An 18894-nucleotide genomic window follows, 5' to 3' on the forward strand; every position below is an offset into this window, starting at 1 on the left:
ATAATTAGGCACCACTAAGCTCTGTATCAGTGTAATAGTGAAAAAACGCCTAACCTTTTGCAAAAATTTTAAAAAATAAATTTCCCAAACAGTAGATATGCACAAAAACCAACTCCACACATTAAATTGTGGTTGTACATCGGTAATATTTCTCAATAAATGAAAATATACAAGGATGAAAACATTTCTAATGCACAGTTGCAATATGCTGCCATGACAATGCATGTGTTTGGTTTCATTTAAGTTTTCTTTATTTTATGTTTATACTTTATTTGTTTGTAAAACTAAAAAATGTAATAATTATAAATGTTTATGACAATTAGGCACCACTAGGCTCTATATCAGCGTCACAGTGAAAAAACACTTAACCATTTGTAGAAATTTAAAAAATAACTTTCCCGAAGGATAGACATGCACAAAAACCAAGTCCATTTTTGCCATTGAGTATATATGGAAAAGTAAGAGAGCGAAACTGTTGAAATGACTGTGTTTATTGAATAAATGCCTACATAACCAAACACCCTGAATGTAAAACATGCACTCAAATTGTTTCCACATCCCTATCTACATAGCACCACCACCCTATGTTGGGAACATCTCCACTTGAATGATGAGCTAAATATTTTCAACGCACAGGATAAAGATAGAGATGTGGGAACAGTTTGTGGATAGAAAATCCGAATAGGTATGTGATGACTAAATCAGATCACTTTCGAGGCAAAATTTGTTTAAGTTTGGATAAAGTATTCTTGTATGATATAATTTATACCGAAGTATGAAGTATTCTCGGTCAATTACCTGATTAATCAATTTATCCCATAAAATACTCCAACTAATAAGAAACTGGATTTCCTATACTTGTGTGGGACGTGGTACCCATAAAATACCCCATCATGCTCTTTTTTTTTTTGTTTAGCCTCTTCCCTAATTCGAGATTGAACAGTCAAATATTTTTTTCTTTGATATTTTTCTTATTTTTAAAATATCAATAATTAAAAGGGAAAATTCCCGATAAGTACAAACCAACCCTATGAAGATCATATTCACACTATCACAGAGAACCTTGGGAAGGTCAGTAGTGTCAGTATACAGAACAAAGATTGCCGGCCAGTGTCGTCTGATCACTGTAACGTGATGTAAGAATCTGTTACTCCACGGCCTCTGCGTCTCGCGGTAAAGTTGAGCTCAAACCATGGTACTTCTGGAGGAAGCAAGGTTCCAAGCGATTATGGTGGAAGGTAAAGCCATTGACTTCTTCTGGGACCTGAACGCCGTCAAGTTCAATGGAGAGACTGAGCTGTAATCCGTTTATTATGTGGCCGTTGCCTGCAAATATGAGGTGCCGACCAGCACTAATTGAGCCCAGTTTGGTATCAAAGAAGGAGAATATATTTGGCAAGAAGAAATTCACCTCAAGAATAAAATTTCATGAGAAGGGCAGGCTTGATCATGAGATCTCCATAGAATTTAACAACAGCAGCAGTGTCAATACTAACAGTTGTGTTGGTGGGTTCGATCCAGAAATGGAGATAAAGGTAATCAATCCATCGCCATTCATAAAGTTAGAGTAGAAGTGTATTGGGATGTTCATGGCTGGTTATTTAGTCCTGGTTTGAGGCATGCATTATTCATATTTAAGCCAATAACATCAACATCCACATCGCGACTTCATCACCGCTTTTTCGTCATTGGCATCCATCACAGTAAACGCCAATTTTTAGGTCAGCAAAGGGAGATAGTTCTGGTGGATCATCTGGGTTTTGTTTGTTTATCTATGCTTGAAAAGTTGGATGAGATAAAACACAGATTGTATGAGGATATCGTATGTCATTGTATAGACATGATCAGCCAAAAAGAAAAAACTGAAAGAGTTAGAGCAATAAATGATGGTGGTGATTAAGATTGGGTTGTATGAGTTTGAGAGTGAGCTAAAGTTGCAGAGAGGGAGAGCAGTAGTAAGCTAAGATGGACATCTGGTGGGAGGAGGAAAGGGGTTGGGCAGAAACTTGGAAGTTAGCTATAGCTGGGGCTGAATTAGTTGAATTAGTGGACATGATCGGACAGGTCAGAGTGGAATATATCATCTAGATAGTGTAGCAGATGTGGACTCTAATAGAAGTTTAGGTATTTTGCTTCCTTTATTTTGATCTCTTGGAGGATAGCGAGCGGCAAGCAGACTCTTGGGTTTTCGTCCAGATTGTTAAGAGGTTGGGATCTGTTTTATTTTAGTGAGGAAGAAGGTAATGAATAGTATGTTTTATTTTAAGATTAATTTTAACATTTTTAAAAATATTAAATCGCAAACGAGATCATATACATAACTGACAGTCCATTAAGATGATACTAAATGAGTTTAGTACTAAATTGTTGTATTTGGACACTAAGGATAATTTTGATATTAACGATAAATACACTTAAATTATTATATTTTGAAAATTCGGGCACTAGAATGTCGCATTTTCAATTTTAGATACTAAATTGAAACTTGACCTAAAGTACATGGTACCTATTAGAAATTTTCCCTGAAATCAGAGATTAACACCCCAAATCTTACCATCAAACCACATCTATACGTGTGAGATGAGAATGCATATGGAGTGGAGGCTGAATCTCATTGAGAGTGTACCACTTCCCACACGGCCACACCATATCAAGTGGTGGAAATCGGGGTTCACGTTCGACAAATAAATGGGCATAAGGAGGTGTTTTGTTTGAAATAAAAGTTTAGGAAATGAAGATAAAGATAGAGAAAAAAACCTGTAGCTCTTTATAAATACTGAAATACAAACCTGTGCCTCTTACAAATGCAAACCTGTACATCCTTGCAAATACTGAAATACAAACCTGTACCTCTTACAAATCTCTGAAGGTAGTGTCAATCGATCCCTGGCCATCTATCAGTGTAACTGGGTCCCGTTTCTAACATCTAGATTTGTGGTTTAAGATTGAGATCGGTGCATTTGAAAGAGGTCCTTGGACTGTTTAGCATTTCTGTAGAAAATAACAAAGGACTGAAATAAGTGACGATCCGATGGGTTGAAATTCTGGATGCGACAAACTGACCCGAAAGGACCATTTCATACAGTCTGCAGTAATTTGTCTGTGAGAGTGAGAGTGTGACTGGTGGCTGTGTCTGTCATAAATCTTTTTTTTTTTTTTGTTTTTTGTTTCTTGATTCTGATTTTTATACAAAAAAAAAAAAAAGAAAAAAAAAACTGCTGGATGGATCGGGTTTAGATGGATTGGATCGGGTTGAACCATAACGGTAAAGTAATCTGTGGATTGTCATCATGGTCTATGAGGCTAGCGTAGTATTGGCCTCAGGGCTCAGACAGAGGTGAGCCATAGGCAACTAGCCAACTACCTAAACCGTACAAACAAGGCCAAATGAGAGTGACGAGTTGATGGGGGCTTATAAATTGTAATTGCTCCAATAATTTCGTCAAAGATCTTCTCACCAGATTTTCTCAGCCATCTTGGGTGTTTTGCTTACATCATTCCTCCATTTCTCTCTCTATCTCCCTCTTTCTCATCCTTGCCAAAAGTACAGTTACTGCTACTCACTTTCTCTCTTCTCTTTTTCTTTCTCACCGCATTGGCTTGTTTTCTAATTAAAAGAGCTAAAAAAAGTAAAGCCTTTCTCTGAAAATTGTTGCTGTAAACATCTGCCATTAACAGCGGTTTGAACAGGGAGATTCCAGATACTTTGGTTGTGATGATTGCAGAGAAGCAGATAATGAGAGTTGGGGGAAGGCAAGGGAAACCAGGAAGAGACAGGAGAGAGAAGGAGATGGGCCCTCCAAAGCCTGCAACAGAAATGAGTGGCGCTGCACCAAGAGTAATGTTTTTCCTTATGTGCTTGTTTTTACACTCTTTTATGGCTCTTCTCTCCATCTTAAGTAATAAATCCATGGTTCTCTACTTCTCTTCTCAAGACTCTTTTGGCTTTTTAACTCTTTCGTTTTAATGGTTCTTCTGAGTTGGAATTCTTTTGTCCGCAGGACCCATTGATGCATCAAGCTTTAACGTTTTGTTGGTTGTCTGAGAGAGAGATGATCATATGTGGTTTTGGGTTCCGGGGGCATAATCCATTTTCTATTTAATCAAAGTGAACAACCCACTTTTAATATTGGCTTTTGGTCATGTGGTTTGAAATAGGTAGAGATGATGAGTTCTGTGTGCTTTCGAAGTCCATTTTTTTGGCTTTTGGGTTCTGGTAAGAGAGACCAGACCACCTAATTTCTTGAACAATCAAAAAGAAGAGGTAAAGAAGTAGAAAAAGAACAAGCCTTTCTCTTTGCTTTTGATTACACTGTTTTGACACTAAGGGAAACCAATGATTCATGCCGAACTTTTCTCTGCATGTTCTTGTTTTTGAGCTCTCTGAGACTTGCTTTTGTTGTCAATCAGTGTCAAAGATCTTTTATTATTATTATTATTATTTTTTATTTTTTTGAACAGGGAAGGCATTTTGAGTAGTGATTAGTCAGGAAGGTGGTGAACCTATGAGTTGATGAATTCTTAGCTTCATTTTTTTTTTTTTTGTTTCTCGCCAGGTTTCGTGGAGAAAATTGCGCCCTTGGCATTTCATTTCACCATTAGCTATAGCGATTCTGCAAATTGATGGGAGGTTGGTTTTCTAACGTTCTCCTAATACCTTCATAATTTCACCATTTTTTGCTTATTTTCCACATTTTCTCTGAAGGTTTTTATTTCAAACAGGTAAACTATCAATTGAAGTTCTATGCTAGAGTTCTGAGTCCATTCTTGTCAACCCATTCATTACATCTGATGTCTTTCTGTTTCTGCTTCATATTTGGTCCTGTCTTTACTGCATGCGACGCTGTGCTTCAAGATTTATAACCTGAAAAACTGGTTTTTCTGCATTGGAAGGCCACGAATTCAGAATGTTCCCACTTAACATATTTCTCGTTCTTTCTGTAATTTCTTTCTTGGTTTACTTTCTGTTTCGAAGTTTATACTGCCTTACAAACAAGTCGTGTGTATTAAAATTTAAAAGAAAAAAAACCCATAAATCATTACTTTTAGTTGGGAAACCATATTCTTGGATCTAACGCTTGATGGTCTTTCTTGCCTATTTATGTAGCAGAATTGGTCTTTTCCTATGTCCTCCTTTCTTCTTGACACTATCCGGAGTTACACAGATTACTATTAACTTTGCCCTGATTCTCCATAGGCTTTTTTTTTTTTTTTTTTTTTAAGTTTTAGCATAGACCTTTTACTTGATTTTTTTAATAGGCCTCTAAAAGGAACCCTAAGCTTTGTGCTATGTAGTTGAAAGCATGGCTTGTCCATGAGGCCTCTGCTCACTGTTGAACATGTAGGACTCCTTAGGGGCAATGCTGCATGGAACCTTTCGTGAGGAAACCAGACTCTGTCAGCAAGTTGAGTTCTTCAAAACCCATGGCCAACACTTCTATATGATCAAGGCAAATTAACCAATATCCCTACAAGGTTGTCTCTTAGAAGCAACTGTCCTCAATTTGAGAGAGTGGGGAACTTGAATCTTTGTTCAACATGGGAATGGTCCTTGGTTTGTTGCTGTAGAACTTTTGGGTCCACAAAGCTACTGAAATTAAGGGCAGAGGTGGGCAAGAAAAACTGAGAAATTGTATATGTTGCACTTGCATGCCGGCAGTATATTCACTTTTAAAGGGTAAGGTTCAAGTATGATGCTTAACATCGTCATTATCATGGGTTTGACACCATTTTCATTCTTTGAGTCAACTCACTGATGTATTTCTGGCTTTCAGAAAAGGAGTGTCGAAATCATGAAATAAAAAAGAACAGAATGTTGATTATTTAAAAAAAAAAAAAAAAACCAATGAAGGGAAAGATGTCAAGTCCAACTATACATTAACATGTATTATAACCATAGGTATCTTCGTGCCATGGGGAATTCCTACCTGAAATCGGAAACTTTTATCCATTTATTTTATTCGTCATGAGATTTTTCTTTTATTAGACTCATAAGATAAATCTTATGTTATTTTGTGCCTTGTGTAAATACTTTTTTCTTCTGGGCCACTCACAGAGATAAATTTTCAGGGTCTTTTTATCTGATGAAAGATTGATAAATTCAGCTGAGGATGGCAAATAACCAATAGGGGCAACTGAAGTTCTGTGCCCAAGAAACAAGTTCCTAAATATCTAACCTGATTGTGGAGGAAGGAAATCTACTGAAAACAGTAAGAAACTGCACATGAAATAATTTTGCTGATTGGTTTGATCTTTCATTTTTCCAGATCCTGTGTATCTTGCTGAACATGAAAAATTACACTATGTCTGCCTTTGACTTTCATGGAGCATGGAGTAAACTATCTCAAGTCCACATTTAGAGTTGAACTTATGGGTATGAACTGTGGACCATTTAGAAATTGTTGTATATGATGAACCATAGTTCTTTGGTGTCCCACTTCACAATGGAGAATAACATACCCAACACCTCATTAGAGATTAATGATAAAAATCCTATGGTTATAGATGCGATCCCTTCACATATGTTCTCAGGTTTGGTTTCTCACCCAAATTCGCTGGTTCTTAACAGCCGTAGCCAGATCATGACTGGGTATCCTGTGCTAACAAATGATGTTGGGGATGATCTCCATATGACAAATGATGAAGTGGTTATTGACACTAGTTCTTCCATTTCTAGAAATATACCATTTGGTGGACCTGGTATTAGAGATTCTTCAGTTGTCAGTTCTCAGTCCATTGATAACAGCGAGTTTCAGAGGCAGCTCGTGGAAGGTGCATCCCTGACTGCCGCATCACTAGCTACCCTTTTGGCAACAAATGGTGGTGTGCATGAAGATCTCAACGGGGTTATGATTTCCTCTTCCTCAGCATTTTCATTGGAAGATTTGAGAACATTTGCTTCGAATGGCTGCTGTGATACATCAAATTCCTCTCTTTCAGCCTCTGTGAACTGTGGAAATAATGGAGGAAATGATTTTGTGCCATATATCGATCCCAAAAAAGATGCAAGTATGACTGGTCAACTGGATGGTAAATGGGACTCTACCAAGTTGCTGGGTCCTCAGGAGATCAGTGCAAAAGCCTCTGTTAGAATGGTATGTCAACCACACAGTTTCATGGGAAACTTGGACCCACATGTATGGACTTCATCTAACAAGTCCAATATCAGTGTAAATAACCTATATGGATACTTTATGCACGGTAATGAGCTATCTCTTAGCCTGGCAATGTGCCAACCATCTATTATCAGTGTCCCAACCATCACAGATCAGTGCTCAGAAATAAGCAGCTCAGGTATTATACGGCAATCTTTACATAATGGGCTGGGAGGAGTGGGTTTGGGTTTAGAGAATGCATATGGAAAGAGGAAGGAGCTTTCTCTGGGTTTTGGTTCATGTATGCCTATTCACTTTTCACAGATAGTATCTGGATCAAAATATCGCCATGTAGCTCAGCAGATACTTTCTGAAATTGCAACCTATTCCCTCAAAAATGTAGATTGCATGAGCTATTCAACAGTAGGGATTGGAACTGAGCCAAAAATTCCATTTTCATCTGAAAGAGAAGTTCAAACAAAGGAGTCAGATGAAACCGAAGCCAAGAAAGCTCAATTATTGGCTCTATTGCAAGTGGTATGTAACTGTGTGTGTGTGTTTGGGCACGCGGCATGGTTATTCACTTTTTTACTTAATTAACGACATTTCCAATAATATGATTTGAGAACTTTGAAAATTGAAAGAACAATGCAACATGGAGTTGCGTTTCTGAAAGACACAGCCAACTCCTGCAACATCAGCCATGCCATTCTGGTATGGCATGTGATTTAACATGCTTTGGTCCATTATTTACCTTCAGGATTTCCTATTATGATTTTATTTTTAGGTGGTTAAACTATGTAGCACACATGGTAAATTGGTTGTGGTTTTGTTCAACTCAGGTTGATAACAGATACAACCAATGCTTGGATGAGATTCATACAGTCGTATCTGCATTCCATGCTGCAACTGAGCTGGACCCTCAGATACATGCTCGTTTTGTTCTTCGGACAATCTCTTTTCTATATAGCAATCTACGGGAGAGAATTGCCAATCAAATCCTTGCAACTAGAGAACACATCAGTAGTGGATGCATCGGAGAGGAGAAGTCATTTGAATCATCTTTCCTCCAAAAGCAATGCGCTCTGCAGCAGCTAAGAAGAAAAGATCATCAGTCATGGAGACCACAAAGAGGTTTGCCGGAAAGATCTGTCTCAGTTTTACGGGCATGGATGTTTCAAAACTTCCTCCATCCGTGAGTTCCTTTACTAGAATCATAGTTGATGTACATATATAGATAAATAACACATCTTCACATTGCCATTGATTCACATGCTGCGAAGGAGATATCCTTCATCTGAAGCACCCTGATCAGTTGATTGGTATCATTTAGTCTTTCAATTCTCAGAAAACATGTGTAATAAGAACATTCAATCATATTATTGCAGAAATCCTATTGTATTTGTTCATCAAGCACACCTATATATTCTATTTAAACAAAACTTGTAATGCATCCATCTCTGTTGTCAAGAGAATTTCTACACTACAGAAGACCATCTTGTCTGTTACTGGCCGTGAAAATTAACTTGCTCTTTGCACAGTTGCAAGTTGCACTAACCTGACAAAGTTTCACCCAACTCCACCTGATTCCCACACTACAATTCCATGAGTGTGTGTCCCAAATGCATTAGCAGTCATTTCACGGTGAACCATGTGAATGTGTGTTTTGGTATCGATACAACAAAATGTGTCTGTGCTTGCTGTTCTCATTTGTATCACATAATTTGCTTTCAAATTATACTGTTTAAATATGCATGCGAATCAGCTTTTTATATTCCATGATGCCCATGGACTAGATTATCTTAAACATATCCTCTAACATATAAAAAGGAATGTTAATGCGTCTGTGTTAATTTCTGTCATAAACATATCCTGACCCCGTATAGATGGGATAAGGCTTGGATTATCCAATCCTTGTATTCTCTGCTTGGATGGTTGTAGCAACTCAAATCATTTCTTTTTCTCTTTTTTGGTGGTTTTGGTTGACACAGAACTTGATTTTGTGCCTGAAATGATTCATTTTCAATCCCAAACTTTATGGATTTTCAGGTATCCAAAGGATGCAGAGAAGCATCTGCTTGCAATCAGAAGTGGATTGACAAGGAGCCAGGTTTTTCATATTTTTAACTTGTCTTGGAAAGAGCTTGTATTTTTATCTTTTTGCTATTTTTGGCACCATTGTTTATTTGCCTATTTTTTATTTCCTTCGCTTCTGGTCCTGGTTTCAGGTATCCAATTGGTTTATAAATGCACGGGTTCGTCTCTGGAAACCTATGATAGAAGAAATGTACTCAGAGATGAACAACAGTAAAGGTCATCGAACTGAAGATGGAAAGGACAATGATCGCAGAAGTCAAATGAGAATTGATAACCAGAGAATGCGAATGAACTGATGAATCAAGATGGAAATTCGATTCACGTTCACGTGCACGACTGTAGAGTGATCTCTTGTGGGATGAGAGATGCAAATGGATTGAAGTTAATTGCTCCTACCTTCTGCGTGCTATGATCTTTTTCATGGAGTTGATGAGTTTCACTTATTCGGTCCTTTCTTCAATGTGAGGATAACTGAAGCAGAGAAAAGTGGATCACCATTATTTCTATCTCATTCAGCTGAACTGAAGTGAAAGATCATGCATGCTGGCTTCTTCACGCAAGATCTTGTACATACTGATGTATGTATCCGGTTGGATGATTAGGCACCAACATCTATTATTGTCTTTCTCTTGCGTGAATATTGCATTTCTGAACATGTGAACTCTGAACTATGATGAGGTCATTATATTCTGGTAATTTATGATTTTATGTTAACGCCTTTTCTCATGTTTAGATAATTACAATTTCCATTCGGGCTTCTCCAAAAATACCTCAAATATCAAAGTCTAAGGCTCTATTTGGGAAGAATGGAAATACATATTCTGCTATTTTTCATGAGCTGTGGGTGTTATTGTATTTGTATTTGCACGCTTCCCCAAATGGGACCCAAGGCACAGACAATAAACATCACATTTAGGGCATGTTTGGTTCAACTCTCATTCGTGTACATTTTTTACAATAATAAATTTTAGAATGGACAAAAATGGGTAGAATGAGATAAGATTGCTATAAACCAAAGAATTCTTTTTGTAGTTAGGATGAGAATAAATTTGATCTGTTAGGTTACAAATTTTAATTTATTTTATTTTCAACCAAAATAATAATATAGGAATACATACAATACCCGTTTGCAGATTTATACTGGAAACATTAAACTTGCACCAGCAAAGCATAAATCAACCATGTGGCTCCCACATCAATAACACAATAGTGAAGACAAAAAAAAAAAAACTAGAAAAAATTTTCCATTTAGTTGGATAAAAAATATATAAACAAGTTAAAGAAACAATTAATAAGACATCATATAATTGCTGAATTGAGTGGGAAATTGTGCAAATGAAGAAAAGAGTTTGGAACTTTTAAATAGAAATGGAATTCAAAAAATTGTAAAATTAAAAATAAAATAATACATGAAGTACAAAATGTCTAACAATTTTATCAAATTTATATAATAAACATAATATACTAAAAAAATCATAAAGGTTCATGATAGGACTGTTGTAATCAAATTCTTGTCCAAAATCAGTAAGAATTGAAAGAATGAAACCTAGAGCAGCAAAACAAACATGACCTTAATTGATTCAAAGGAGTGCTTTTGGTCATTGCTAAGTTCCTTATTGATTTCATAGGAGTGGAGTAGTGTTAATTCAACCTTTGAATTTTTTGCTCAAAGTAACTGCTCTTGGGTTCAGTCTCACATTTTCAGCTTGAGATTTTATCAATCAATCTACCACACAATAACCCTTGACATCAGCTTAGGAGTATAAATACAAATATGTAGAATGCAAAACCTTGTATTTTGTATATCTTTATAATTGTACTGTACATATTTGTATTTACACTCTTTCCAAACTGAGCCTAATAGTGGTACTAGTGCAGATGCAGTCAAGATTGATAATAAGAGATAATCCAAGTTTGGTATTTTAGAATAATTATACAGAAATTGAAATGGATGATGTCAATAGGATTAAATTTGGGAATTCCCATTAGCTCCCCATGGAGCATGCCCCACAGAACATTCGAATGGTATGGGAACATCTCCCATACTTTGGCAAATCATGGAGAAATATTTCTAATGCACACTGAGATGTGCATATTGGGCCCACTCTGTGGAGAGATCTGCACTCTCTATACTTGGGTGGTTAAAATGGAGAGGTGCATTTGGTGTTCCCAAAACCACACTGAGATGACCATCTTGATGTGCCTCACGAGGTGACCCTTAAAAATCTTTTTTAACTAATTATAGGACTAAAACATTGTGGAAATGGATGATTGGCAAAGATTAAAAACTTGTAGAGCATGAGGAATACTCTACCGAGTGGTGGCTCGATTGGCATGTGAGATGAATAGTCCCACCAGAGATGCGGATTCGAATCTTGCTATTACAATCTATGTTAGAAAAGTTAGTGTGGTATTAAATATATATATAAAAAAAAAAAAAAAGAGGGTAAAACACATGGGGAAGAGCAAAGAAAATATGGGAACAAAATGGTCAGAAAAATTCCAAAGGCTTATAATTAGAGAGTAAAAAACATGGGGCCATTGGCTTAGAACGAAATTTGTGCTTGTGTGGTGAGGACCGAAGACAAGGCACTTAGATTGAGACTCCGGATCTCCTGCCCACATTAATCCAAATATACTATTTCTGTAAATTAAGAATATCTCTCCTAATATAATATTATATAAGAGGTTGAAATATTCTTCATGTGTGACTGTGATATTACGTGTGTATAGATAAAATATTCTTCATGTTTTACTGCGATATTACGTGGGTAGAGATGTACTGGGAACTCATTGACTGAGGCGTGTGGTGTAGATGAATTTGTATATGGTAAAGTTGGAGATACATTAGGCGAGGGCGACCTTTTATGTGTTCTCTATTCTATATTTAATGCAATTATGGTAAGCTGTCCGGAAGAGCAACACCTCTACCATTCATTCTCTCGCTTACCTCATGCAATGCGTCTTCTCCTTTGAATTTGTAATCCATTTTAAGTGCCTACACTATCATACGGTTCCACCTGTATCCCATGTCCCAGACAATTCTCTTTTTTATTCCTTTATTAATTATTAATTTAATATCAACAGTAACATTACATTCCACAAATTAAACTAATTAAAAAGTAAGCTTAGTTTTTGAAGAGATTCCATTTTGACAATCCGGATTTTTAGATGGATGGGTCCTGAATGAAGCATATAATCCGTTAAATTGAATATAACTGATTATACCTAAACTATTGTCTTCATCTCTGCATAAGCTTCTGATTATGTCCTTATACAAAACTCTACCTTCACCCTTGCCTTTTGTCTCTTTCATATAATATATACAATGCAATACTTCATTTTCTCATCAATCCTACGTATTCTGTGTCACCATATAAATGAATTTTATACGTTAATCAGCCCCACTTTGATTAAAATATTAAATATTTATGTGTTTAGGAATTCCTTATCCGGGTAGTGAAAATGATATTTGGCATGGTTGATGGCTGATGGCTCCACGCAACTGCAGTCTGCAGTGCAAAGAGAGAGAGAATGTGGACCTAGACCCTATGTGGGCACAAATTAATAATCCCTGGATGGAGCCATACGGCCCATACCCATCTACTTCTCCTCCGTATCTTTTCTTTTATTTGTTTTTCTCTTTTTTTATCAGTTTTTCAATCATTTTCTGACCCTTCTCCTAGTTGCACCAATCCATTATTTAATATATATATATATGTTGATATATATTATTGTTATTATTATTATTTTTTTGATAGGAAAAAGAAGTGCTATATAAGACCGGGGGGGTAGCATGACTCCAGAAGCAAGGTTTTTAAAATAGCAGTTTGCTGATCAAATCAACGATTTTTAGGAAAATAATAGTTTTGGGATAAAATGACTGATCAGTTCTCCATTTTTCCGGTCTGACCATCCGATCTGGTCCGATTTTGAAAACCATGCCCGGAAGTCACTCAAACAAATAATATAAATGTCTTTACTCTTTACTCTTTAGGAGGATTACAAACATCAAAGGAAACAAAACTATTAGGAGAAGACATTGCCTTGTGAGCAAGTCAATCCATCACCTGATTCGCCTCTCTAAACACATGCCCGTATGTCACACCACCATCCATCATCTCCTTCATCTGCAAGCATCCCGAAATGGTGTTCCTAAGATTCCATTAAAGAGAGATCAGCCCTTTGAGACAGCAAATAACACTCTTGGAGTCCCCTTGAATAGTAATTGGCAGGTTGCTGAAGTTAAGGGCCAGATTATGAACTTCCCATACTGCCCAAGCCTTTGCCTCATTTATAGAAGAAGTGCCCTGCATAAAACTTTTAAAATCCAACACTTTGCCTAAGTGGTCTCTAGCAATTGCCACCAGAGAACATATACCATCCTCCACACGATAAGCATCAAAATTAATTTTGATTTTATCATATTTTGGAGGGATCCAATAAAGCAAAGCAAGAAATGATATTCTAATTTTTTTTGCTATCATTTGGTTTTTCAAAGAGCTCCCAATATTCAGAAAAAAGTTTTACAAACTCTCTCCAAAATAGTTTGAGGGGCATCCTCTTTGTTTTCAAACTTTTTTTTTTTTTGTTTCTGTTCTTCCAAATATGCCAAAAATGGTGTACATTTTTCTTACACAAAATTATTCTTTCTTGTAGATTATGGATTGTTTTTGACTTTTCAATGAGTTTTTGCTCAATCGACTAAATTCGTTCTTCGTAGAATTGAATATGTCAATGAATCAGATTTATTCAATAGAATCGAACTGAACCGAACCAATCAAATTGATTATACCGGTTCTGGTGTTGTGATTTTGTCCCAACAGGATCAGGACGAGTTCCTTCCAATGATTCAAACCCGAACCAATTGGACTATTTGGTTTAAAAGTGTAAAATTCATAAATAGTGATAATTTGGGTTAAAGATATTTACTTTATCAACATACATATAAATAATGCACTATTTTATTTTACTGACATTTTTATTAAGGTTATATAGTTAAAAATAAAAATTTCAATTATTAATATCATAGGTAATTGTAATTTAGAGATCTCATGTATAATCAGTCTAATTGGGTCAGACCCGGTTGCCCCTATTAATAATTGGAGCAATTCTAGGTCTATCATATGGAATCCGGTTCGAGACTGATATATACCCTGTGGTGGACCAGACCCGACTCACTCCACATAAAGGGTAAATAAAAAATGGTCAAAAATACCCCCACAAGATATATTTACCTAAATAAATTAAACAAAAAATAATATAAATAAATATATTTATCGAGATAAATATTTCTCATAAAACATCCTAAAAACCAACAAGGCCTTCTTAAAGATTATAAATCCAAGTGCCAACCAACAGATTATTACCCATCACCTCTCACTCGCTTGACATTTTCTCTTGTTTTTTTTTTTCTTCTTTGTTCTTGTTGGTCCGGTTGATCCATCCCGAAACCAAACCCGGATGTCCTGTTCAAGTCAACTATTTAGCCTCTTTGGTTACATGAGCAATGAGCATGAGTGCATGACTCAAGTCATCGTCGACGAAAAATTGTATAATTCTTTTTATTTACTTGTTCCATTGATAGGTTCACATCCGTAATTTTGCACCCGCAAAGAGGGTAATTTATTTTAGAATAGAGAAGAGAATGATGATGTAGATTGTGGGCTACGACTGCCTTCGGCCCCAACCTTATAAGTCACCCGGCGACTCTGAGACTTCCAGACCCTTCCCACTCTTTCAGTTATCCGCTTATTCCTGCTTCCTACCTAATCAATTTAAATTCTGCCGCTGTTACTCGCCGCTGACGAAGATGCCTTCCGGTGAAATACGCTACCAACCTCCATCCCCACCCCGCACTTCATCTACGGATTCATGCGAAGACGAAGGATGGGTTTGGGCCCAGATTAAAGCCGAGGCTCGCCGGGACGCCGATGCTGAACCTGCACTCGCCAGCTATGTCTATTCTACCATCCTCTCTCACTCCTCTCTCGCTCGCTCCATCTCCTTCCACCTCGGCAATAAGCTCTGCTCCTCCACCCTCCTCTCTACCCTACTCTATGATCTCTTCCTAAGCTTCTTCTCCACCGAACCCTCTCTCCGTTCCGCCACCGTGGCGGATCTCCGTGCCGCCCGAATGCGTGACCCGGCCTGTACATCCTTCTCTCACTGCCTCCTGAATTACAAGGGCTTCCTGGCCTGCCAAGCCCAACGCGTCGCTCACAGGCTATGGAACCAATCCCGTCGCCCGCTGGCCCTCGCCCTCCAGTCCCGTATCGCCGACGTCTTCGCCATAGACATTCACCCGGCTGCCAAGATCGGTAAGGGCGTTCTGTTCGATCACGCCACGGGGTTGGTTGTGGGGGAGACGGCTGTGATCGGAAACAACGTTTCGATTCTCCACCACGTGACGCTGGGTGGAACCGGAAAGGAGAGTGGCGACAGGCATCCGAAGATCGGTGATGGGGTGTTGATCGGGGCGGGGGCGACGATTCTGGGAAACATAAAGATCGGGGAGGGAGCGAAAATCGGAGCGGGATCGCTGGTTTTGAAGGATGTGCCGCCGAGGACTACCGCAGTGGGGAACCCGGCGAGGCTTGTAGGAGGGAAGGACCAGCCCGCGAAGCACGAAGATATTCCGGGTGAATCCATGGATCATACGTCGTTCATCTCGGAGTGGTCAGATTATATAATCTGATTGATTTTGAGGCTATACTTGTTTTCTATTCTATCTTTTGATAACAATCTCTGCTTGTCTGGTTTGGCATTGCTGGGTAAGTATCATAAGATCGGTAGTATTGCATAATAATAAGAAAAAGATGGCAATTGGCAATGGCATGCTACTGCTAATACTGTTGTGATTTGTGATTGTGAGTCGTAAAGTGGTTCTTGCGTTTGCGTTTTTGGATACTTTCAGCTTAAATCCAAAGTGTTTTCACTTTTTCACCTTTTTTTCCCGATTCACGGCGTTTCCAAATCCAACGCAGTCGTCCTTCTCCACTTCTGCATTTACGTGGAGCTGTTTTTTTTGGTATCAATGGACAAAACGGTTTCGGTTTCGAATTTCAAGAATTTGCAAGTTGGGCCGGAGCATTGAAATATTTTACTCACGAGTCACGTGGGTTGGTACTTGATGTTCATCTGAAATGGTCAATTGGATTAGGTTAGAATTTCTTTTTTTTTTTGCGGTATGTTTCCAAGGCTCAGTTTGGAAATTTTGTATGTGTTTGTACTTTTTTACATATTTGCACTCTTTAAATGCTGTACTGTACGAGGAATAAATCCGAATTCTTTAATTGCGGTTGGACTATAAATCTATGGATGCCACATCTGCGCCCCGCAAATGCCCCACATGCACATCTCAGCGTGCATTCGATTGAAATATACTGTAGGGCGTTTGTGGGGTGCAGATACGAATTCAAATCTGCGATACCTACGGGAAAGACTTATAACCAAACTGGTAGTTTTCATTAGAAATGGCTAACAGACCGCGATTGTTGCGAGGAACACCTCTCGCACGGCCCCTTCTTGCCCATTGCCCCGTGAGAATAGGAAATCTTTGAATTTTCCCCGTGTTAAGAAAATGATACATACATCATGATGTTTGGAAGTGAGTGTTTTTTGGACCGATTTTTAGAAAAAAAAAAAAAACGTTTACGCTTGTTAGACCCGTTTTTTATAAAAAAGTACCTATAGTGTTTCTGTCACGTAGACAGTGAGCAACACTAATGCTGTTTGGTAAGGTGATGAAAATCATCATTTTTCATGTATGCACACGTGTATGTAAGTGCCACATCATTCAACTGTTGGGGGAAACGGTTCACTGATGCAAGAAATGTTAAATTTGATGTTTCATGTAATGGTTGGGAACTTGGGATGCGATTTACAATGCATGCCATACAAAAATCTTTCCTTAATTTTCTGACAATCATAAAAACATCCTAGTTTCATTTTAACAAATATCTCATCTGAATTTTTAAGAAACTCAACAAAAACTTTATTTTTATCATTATTCCAGACTGAAAACATTAGATTGATGTACTATTTTTTAAATACCCATTCTACCCTTTTGTAAATTATTTTACATATAAAATAATTGAAATAACCCTATTTTAACTCAACAAAAACCTCTTTTAACAATCATTTCAGTAATTTTACATACAAAATTACTGAAATATGTTTTCAGCTAATAAATTGAATAAATTCATTACTTAGCATATAGAGTCTGTCTTCTGAAAAGAATGTCATTAGAACTGAAGGAAAATGGCTTGCATTTAAACTGGACTTTTGACGATGACCAATGAACCATTCTCATTTTTATTAATGGGTAAGATAAGATATGATATCACATCAACAAATCAAATTAATTTGGGTCTACTTATCATCCATTTGTACCCCTACCCGAATTCATATTTTCATCAATACCCAATCTACATAACTGGATGCAAAATTTGGTGTGGCCATATCAAGTAAAATCATCTGTTGTGTGCCCATATCAAATTAAATCACCATGGCATGCCTATATCAAATAAAATTGCCCAAATGTTGTGCGTTCAAAACATATTTGTGTCAAAAGTTATGACATTTTGCATGGAGCCATATCATCATAACGGAAAGAAAAATCAGTGGGCAAAATAGATAGAAATTATTAATTTTAAGAATTACCATTTATTATCATAGTTAACAATTATTATACCGTCTTGTATATTGTATGGTAAATTAATCATTCAATTTACGACAAATTTATTGGAATTTATGCCAAGAGAGTAAGTTAGAGTGAAGGGTAGAACATAAATATCTTGCCTATTTGTTAGAATTATTACTGTAATACTTTCTAAGAGAAGAATTCAGATGCAAATAAATTAACAACATGGTAACACTTTTTCAAGTTAAAGGTTTGTTAGAAAGCACCAAGGCTAAAAATTTTTCTTTTTTCTTTCAATTTATGAGTGTCCACTATTGTCACATATTAGTAAATTTCATTTCATGAGCACCTGAGACGATATATTGTTGTTATTGTAATGGTAAGAGTTCATAGCATTTATAAAAAGGAAATATTAAAAAAACTATGCTTGGACAACCTTACTTTAATATATATATAAATTTGGGATTTAATGGGACAGGAGAGATGTTACAAACATTGACTATTGAGAGAGAAAGAGAGAGAGAGAGAGAAGAATCTTATTAGCAAGAATAATGATGAGATTTATTGGAGAAAATTAAGGCTAGAGAGTTGTTTTTTTTTTTTTGATTTTTTATGATTTAATTTAAAAATGACTAACCATATGTGTGAGAAATGAGAAGAAGAGATTCATGTAAAATTTGGATTTCGTCCACACAAAATCCATCCTCACAGCCCTTATAGCCTTGAATTGGGAATATCTCCCTTTGAATATATAAAATTCGAATTGTGCATGTGAGTTTGGTGGTAAGAAAACCTTGTATATGGTTATACATCAGAATAAGTTACAAAAGCATGCAACAAAACAATTTTTACTTTGATTATACAATTCTTCAGTTTTTTTAAACCAAGTGAAAAGGTTTAAAATTGTAATTCCTTTTCCCTCTCTTCAATTCTCTCTACAGGGTTTTGGATTTTACTGGTCGGAATATATAAGTAATTTTTCATCAGCTTTGGTGATTTATAGTTACTTGACAAGTCATTAATGGAAGCAGAATGTATGCATTTTAAAGATATTTGAAA

At 36.9% G+C, this 18894-nt stretch overlaps 2 protein-coding genes across 7 annotated transcripts; both read left to right on the forward strand.

Moving 5' to 3' along the window:
- Positions 1 to 3406: 3406 nt before the first annotated feature.
- Positions 3407 to 9905, forward strand: LOC148842388 (homeobox protein ATH1-like). Of its 6 annotated transcripts, none has more exons than XM_088959891.1 (8): positions 3445 to 3838; positions 4002 to 4264; positions 4557 to 4630; positions 6070 to 6209; positions 6569 to 7631; positions 7937 to 8289; positions 9144 to 9204; positions 9323 to 9905. In XM_088959891.1, exons 5-8 carry the CDS (start codon positions 6582 to 6584, stop codon positions 9485 to 9487), a joined length of 1629 nt encoding a protein of 542 aa, XP_088816017.1. In that variant the 5' UTR covers positions 3445 to 3838; positions 4002 to 4264; positions 4557 to 4630; positions 6070 to 6209; positions 6569 to 6581; the 3' UTR covers positions 9488 to 9905. The 6 variants fall into 6 exon arrangements, with proteins under 6 accessions (XP_088816018.1, XP_088816017.1, XP_088816015.1 ...); XM_088959893.1 differs by lacking the exon at positions 6070 to 6209 and adding an exon at positions 6267 to 6373 and having other exon boundaries at positions 3446 to 3838; XM_088959892.1 differs by lacking the exon at positions 4002 to 4264 and having other exon boundaries at positions 3407 to 3838.
- A 4704-nt stretch (positions 9906 to 14609) lies between these two features.
- Positions 14610 to 16136, forward strand: LOC148842389 (serine acetyltransferase 5-like). Its single transcript, XM_088956763.1, has one exon. The coding sequence runs from the start codon at positions 15004 to 15006 to the stop codon at positions 15886 to 15888; it is 885 nt and encodes a 294-aa protein (XP_088812889.1). The 5' UTR covers positions 14610 to 15003; the 3' UTR covers positions 15889 to 16136.
- The last annotated feature ends 2758 nt before the right edge of the window (positions 16137 to 18894 follow it).

This window comes from Nelumbo lutea, chromosome 8, assembly GCF_056320005.1.
Source record: "Nelumbo lutea isolate HS-2025 chromosome 8, American lotus-T2T, whole genome shotgun sequence".
Lineage (NCBI taxonomy): Eukaryota > Viridiplantae > Streptophyta > Magnoliopsida > Proteales > Nelumbonaceae > Nelumbo > Nelumbo lutea.